Here is a 6867-nt window from a genome sequence, read left to right as displayed (position 1 = left end):
AAATCGGATCTAGCAATATATCAAAAAAAATCATTCATCATGACCAAATGGGATTCATCCCAGGAATGCAAGGATGGTATAATATTTGCAAATCAGTAAATGTGATACACCACATAAACAAAAAGAAAGATAAAAACCATATGATTATATCAATAGAAACTGAAAAAGCATTTGACAAAATCCAGCGCCCATTTCTGATAAAAACGCTCAGCAATGTGGGAATAGAGGGATCATATCTTAACATAATAAAGGCTATATATGAAAAACCTACAGCCAACATCATATCCAATGGGCAAAAACTAAAAGCTTTTCCCTTAAGAACAGGAACAAGACAAGGATGCCACTTTCGCCACTCTTATTCAACATAGTACTGGAAGTCTTAGTTACAGCAATTAGACAGGAGGAAAAAATAAAAGGGATCCAAATTGGAAAAGAGGAAGTGAAACTGTCATTATTTGCAGATGATATGATATTGTACATAAAAAACCCGATAGACTCCATAAAAAATCTATTAGATTTAATAAATGAATTTGGCAAAGTAGCAGGATACAAAATTAACATCAAGAAATCAATAGCATTCTTATACACCAACAATGAACTCACAGAAACAGAAACTAAAAAAGCAATCCCATTTACCACTGTGGCAAAAAATTAAGAAACCTAGGAATAAACTTAACCAAAGAAGTAAAGGACCTCTTCACAGAATACTACAGATCACCGAAAAAAGAAAAATAGAGGAAGATATAAAAAGTGGATGCATATACCTTGTTCATGGATTGGAAGAATTAACATCATTAAAATGTCCATACTACTCAAAGCAATCTATAGATTCAATGTATTCCCCATCAAAATACCAACAACATATTTCACATATATGGAACCAAAACCCCCCGATTGTTGCTACAGCAATCTTGAAAAAGAAGAACAAAGTAGGAGGGATCACAGTACTGGATATCAGGTTATACACAAAGCCACTGTAATCAAAACAGCCTGGCACTGGCACAAGAACCGGCATATAAATCAATGGAACAGAGCAGAGAACCCAGAAATTGACCCAAGTCATTATGCTCAATTAATATTTGACAAAAGTGGCAAGAGCATACAGTGAAGTAAAGACAACCTCTTCAATAAATGGTGTTGGGAAAATTGGACAGCTACATGCAAAAAAATGAAGCTAGACTACCTACGTACACCATACACAAGAATAAACTCAACATGGATAAAAGACTTAAATGTGATTCGTGAATCCATAAAAATCCTAGAAGAAAATGCAGGCAACAAAATTTCAGACATCACACACAGCAGAATTTTCACTGATACCATGTCTAAGGCAAGAGATAAAAAGGAAAATATGAACACATGGGACTACACCAAACTCAAAAACTTCTGCACAGCAAAAGAAACAGCCATCAAAATGAAAAGGGAACCCACTATATGGGAGAGCATAATTGCCAACATCAGATAAGGGGTTAATTTCCAAAATATATAGAGTACTCATACAACTCAACAAAAGAAGAAAAAGAATTCACTTACAAAATGAATAAAGGACCTAAAGAAACACCTCTCCAAATAGGACATATGAATGGCCAAGAGGCATATGTAAAAATGCTAATTGTCACTAATCATTAGAGAGATGCAAATTAAAACAACAATGAAGTATTACCTCACACTTGTCGGAATGGCTGTCATCAACAAATCAGCAAACAACAAGTGCTAGCAAAGGTGTGAAGAAAAGAGGACTCTAGTACATTGCTGGTGGGAATGCAGCCACTGGTGCAGCCACTGTGGAAAACAATATGGTGTTACCTCAAAAAGTTAAAAATTGAACTGCCATTTGACCCAGTGATCCCACTTCTAGGAATATACCCTAAGAAGCCTGAAACACCAATCAGAAAGAATATATGTATCCCCATGTTCATATTTACAATAGCTAAGATCTGGAAACAGCCCAAGTGTCCATCAATAGATGAATGGATAAAACAGGTGTGGTACATATACACAATGGAATACTATGCAGATGTAAGAAAAAAAATCTCTTTTCCTTTGAGACGACATGGAGGGACCTGGACAGTATTATCCCAAGCGAAACAAGCCAATCAGAGAAAGGCAAATATCACATGATCTCACTTATTTGTGGAATATAATGAACAAAACAAGCTGATGAACAAAATAGACCCAGAGTCATAGAAGTAGGGTACAGACTGACAAACCTCAGAAGAGGGGGTCAGTGGGGAAGGGAGGAGATAAACCGCAGAACTTACATGCATGTATGCGTAACCATGGACATAGACAACAATGCTGGGGGGTGGGTGATCAAGAGGAACATGTCAATGGGGGAAATAGAAAAACATCTCTAACAAAAATAAATTAATAAAAAAACAAAAAGAAACCCCTCCCAAAACCTTTACATATAACAAACCAAAAACTGGGGTAATGATATAAAACTTAGATTTTCAGGAAAGCAGTAATGATTACTGAAAAAGTTTTGATAACCAAGTCAAGATCCTGAGCCAGATGCCAGAAGATGAAAGTAGAGTGGCCACATCAGGGGAACGACCCTACATTCAGAAGACCTGGCCAGCAGGCGAGGACTGCAGAGACATGGTAACTGGCCTTGGGGAGCCTGCTCCGGAGCCTCTCTTCTTGCCTATCACTTAACATTGACTGATTCCTTGAGAGACATAGAGAACATGCAGTACCAAAGGGCTTTTGGTCACCTTACTGTCCCCCTAAAGACACAATGTTATTAGACTCTCCCTTTGCTTAGGGAACCTCCTCTTCTCAGGAGGCTGGGTGCTTGCAAAGAGCATGTATTTCTCAAAGTTCCTTAAGTGAGCTGGAGAGACGTGGTATAAACTAAGGAATGTGTGTTAAATGCTCCATAGGGCTACATATGTCCCATACAAAAATTCAATTCCTAATATTTATGATTTCTTTTAACACTGATACAAATGTTCCCCAAATCTTCAATATAATTCTTATTGTTGTCTTCAACAATAAGTTTATCCCTATCCCATGAAAATCTCTCCTCTGTGAGAAGCTTTATTCATCCTTTAGAATACCTTATTTGTCCACCCTTAAATTCCTGCTAGATTCCAAGCACCAATTTTTCACAGCTCTGACATAAGACAATAGAGAGTAATTCTCAGGAGCCCATCACAGAGTGACCGACATTCTTCTTTAGTAACAAGAAAAGGTTGCCTTTAAAAGAAAAGTCTAAAGTCATCAAAACAATGTAACATCCTGTGTGAACAAATGTCTGTGGTTGGCGTACATGTGGTTTGGTCAGGCGCTCAGAGAGAAGTAAGTCAGAGGTGGCCGTGGATGGCAGAGGTTTTCAGGCCTTGGCAAGAACATCTTCAGCCCACCTCACACTTTGGGATCCTTGGGGAGGAGGGGCTGCAGCCCTGACCTACCATTAGCACAATGATCCTCAGGCTGCTCCTGGCTCTCAGCTTCTTTCCCCCAATTCAAGTAGCAGGTAAACAATTTTTATTTCTTTCCTTCTCTGAGTTTTACTTTTGAGGACTTCATTTGGCTTGGTTCATTTTAAATTTCAAGCAACATGTGAAATTTGGGTATTTGAAGTATAGTTTTGCTATAAAATGGCAACCTATTATTTAGAAGCTCACTGATTCTCAGACTACACTATAATATTTTAATTAACTTTTTGGGGAATTAAATATAATTTATTTAACTACTAGTTGAATAAATATATAAATAAATAAATAATTTTTTTAATATAAGAAAATGTATATATATATTTTTAATTTAAGAAAACTACTATAAGTAGCTTGGTTCTGAAAGCTCTGAAATTGATCGTCTGTGTTCATGTCACAGATCCATTTCTTACTAGCTAAGCTTAGGCTAGTGCTCAAGCTCTCTAAGCCTCAGCTTCCTTATGTGTAAAAAGGGGATAATAATAACCTCATCTCAAGGTCATTGTGAGGAGAAAATAAAATAATCATTGTAAAATGCGTAGTATAGTCAGTGCTTGGCTAGTAAGGTGTTATTTGTAATTACTATGTCTACCAGAATTGAATGAGTATCAAAATGAATCCTGGAGTCATCACAAACTGGCATAATATAAATGCTAATAAATTAGTTTTTTTTCCCCCCCGATTGGCTGAAATCCATTTTCTTATATTAAAATCCTTTAAATTCCCAAAGATGATGATGAGAAAGATGATATGCCTAACACTATGACTGTTATGCTATCCCACCAACATGATGCAGTTTATAATTTCATAGCTCCAGATGCATCCGGGATCAAATCATCCTTAGAAAAACTGCAATTCCAAACAGAACAAACTTGTTGCTTGGTGGGCTAGAGTAAAATGTTTGTTCAACTTGTTCTCAGAATTAGAAAAAGGTCCTGTTTGGCTCAAAAATTGGACTGATAGGGGTTGATAGGATATTTAAATATAGTTATTTCTTTCCCTTGAAGACACATTGAAAACCCAGCATCTTCAATTTTCTTTCTCATTTATTTTGGTGTGCGAAGACTGCATTATTTGTTGTTCTTAAACATTATGTGCATGTGTCCCAAAGGGTATAATTTCCCAATCTGTATAAGTACAATAGTTACGTATATACCTATTTTACTGTCTGATGTGCCAGTGAGAACATTTAAAAATTGTATGTATTCGTAAAAGATGTTCATATCATGAAAGACATGAGCTGGTAATGAGATAGGTTTTGCACAGTATCTAGTACCAAGTAATAGTACCAAGCCTTTAGATCTACTAAACTCATTTAAAAAAATCTTTAAATTTATTTTTAAAAAGGTCTTTAAACTCTATTTTCAAGGAATCTGTAAAATTTATTTTTAAATAATATTTAAAATTTCTTAATTTATCAGACAGTGAAGAATAGGCAGAAAGGAAGGAGAAGCCTCATGCTGACAGAAAACTAAAATTGGTAATTGTACACAAAATATGTTTCTGATGTGCTTTGTGGACAACCGTCTGTCATCAGTTCTTTCACTGTCCTTTGAAGATATTTTTTGTAAGACTCAAAGCTTTTCATTTTTTCTTTAGAACATCTGTTAAAAGGGGAGTGGGTAGCTAAAAAAGCAGTTAGAGGATTCACATACTCAGAACCTTTGTTTTCAACTTTAAAATGTCAATGGGGGAAAATAGGAGGGACATCTGTAATACTTTCAACAATAAAGATATATCAAAATAAAATAAAATAAAATACATCTACTTTTCGAACACCAAATCACCCGCTTAATAACTTTTCAGATTTGATGCTGAGTGGTCATCCAATGAAGCAGGAAAGGGATTGGGATAGAGAGGGCACTTTTGAAATGCTTCTTCCAATAAGAAAACTTAATGAGAAAACAATGACAGCACACACAAATGCATGACTCATTCTAATTAATGGTGCAAAACCTTCCATGTGCTCTTTGTTTCTCTATATTTACTCTGTATGAAGAAATTAGAAAGGTAAGATAATTCTCTGGTCAAAGTATAATTGTGAGAGACTACTGGTGAGTTGTGTTGAAGTGTGTGTGTGTGTGTGTGTGTGTGTGTGTGTAAAGAATGGAAGAAAGGTTCTTTTTTCCACTAATTTAATAATCCAACTGATTGGTTCACAGCATAGCTTAAGATACTTATTCTAAGAAGGTTACACCTATCCTGATTCTTCATGATTTTAATGACACTCTAGAAAGATCTTTTTGGCTAAATTAAAGAAGCATGACTTAGAAATTGTGAGGAAACCTTAACTTAGAAAATTCCTTTACTAAAGTTACATGTTTTCTACCAGATTTGGGTAACTGTGCAATTGAGATCCATGACAGAGCATTTTGTTGGACTTTGGAATATGAGTCTAGCTCAGAATGGCAAGCCCTTGAAAGGGACCTGACTTGCGATTGATGACAGAACATGGTATTGTTCATAGATCTGCAGCCAATATTGGTTATTTTTCAGAAAGCTAACAGTTCAGTATGAAGACAAAATCAGGATGACGCCACTTATGTTGAAAATAAGTGAAAACACTTATTTTCCCCAAACGTTAGCAAATAAACAGTCAAAATGGCTAGTTTGGACAGAATTGATTTCTAAAAAGCTGCATTTCCCTCAGTATTTCTTTTTCTGAGAAAGGCATGGAAGACACAAAAATGGTATTTGATCATTTAAATAATCAGCAAAACAAAGTAATTAAAAACTTTATATTTAGCTCAGCAAATGACCCTTCTGAGGTAGTGGTACACCAAAGGAAATAATTTACCTCTCATAGGAATGTGTTGCTCTGAGGCTGGACTTGGGAAAGTAAGGTAAAAAGATGAACACGAAAAATGTAATGTAATTAGCAAATTGCTGTATGTATATGCCATTCATTATACTGTAGCCAGTTTTTCTGACTGTTGAAAATTGATCGGGTGTTTTTGTCATTTCAAGTAAATTTGACGGACATTTCAAGAGTATAGACTTTGTTTAAGAATTTTGTTGTACTCTACTACCATATCCTATAGTAGGATACTATTTTTTTTTTTGGTAAGGTAACCATCCAGAAAGAACTTTTACAGCAAGGACTGTAATATTAATATCAATATGTCAATATCAGGAAATAGAATGAATCATTTTCACAGATAGATTAACAATAGAAATGAATTTGTTATCCTACCTTTGAAGCTTTCACATTCAAACCTTTACTATGGGTGGGTAGGGGATCTCACTGTCTCTCTTTCTTTGAACATAGACTGTCCTCCTTCTTAATGTCTTTACTCTATTTTCATGAGTATAGAAATTCCATATGACTACCATTTAGCTTTTGTCATGTGTGAGTATTTTCCTCCAAGTATTTCCTGCATGCAGTGTACACTAAATTCCACTCAGTCTGGTTACTGCAAGAGGTAGT

At 35.5% G+C, this 6867-nt stretch overlaps 1 protein-coding gene across 1 annotated transcript in view; it reads left to right on the top strand.

Moving 5' to 3' along the window:
- Nucleotides 1-3294: 3294 nt before the first annotated feature.
- CD28 (CD28 molecule) overlaps nt 3295-6867 on the top strand; it is a 38432-nt gene continuing 34859 nt past the window's right edge. The window contains exon 1 of the mRNA XM_036253892.1: nt 3295-3481. Within this exon, the coding sequence (XP_036109785.1) occupies nt 3427-3481 (55 nt within the window). The 5' untranslated portion in view covers nt 3295-3426. The remainder of the gene's footprint in view (nt 3482-6867) is intronic.

Source organism: Molossus molossus, unplaced genomic scaffold, assembly GCF_014108415.1.
Source record: "Molossus molossus isolate mMolMol1 unplaced genomic scaffold, mMolMol1.p scaffold_m16_p_11, whole genome shotgun sequence".
NCBI classification, from domain to species: Eukaryota; Metazoa; Chordata; class Mammalia; order Chiroptera; family Molossidae; genus Molossus; species Molossus molossus.
Note: the sequence above shows the minus strand (reverse complement) of the source record. Positions and strands in the feature narration are given on the sequence as shown.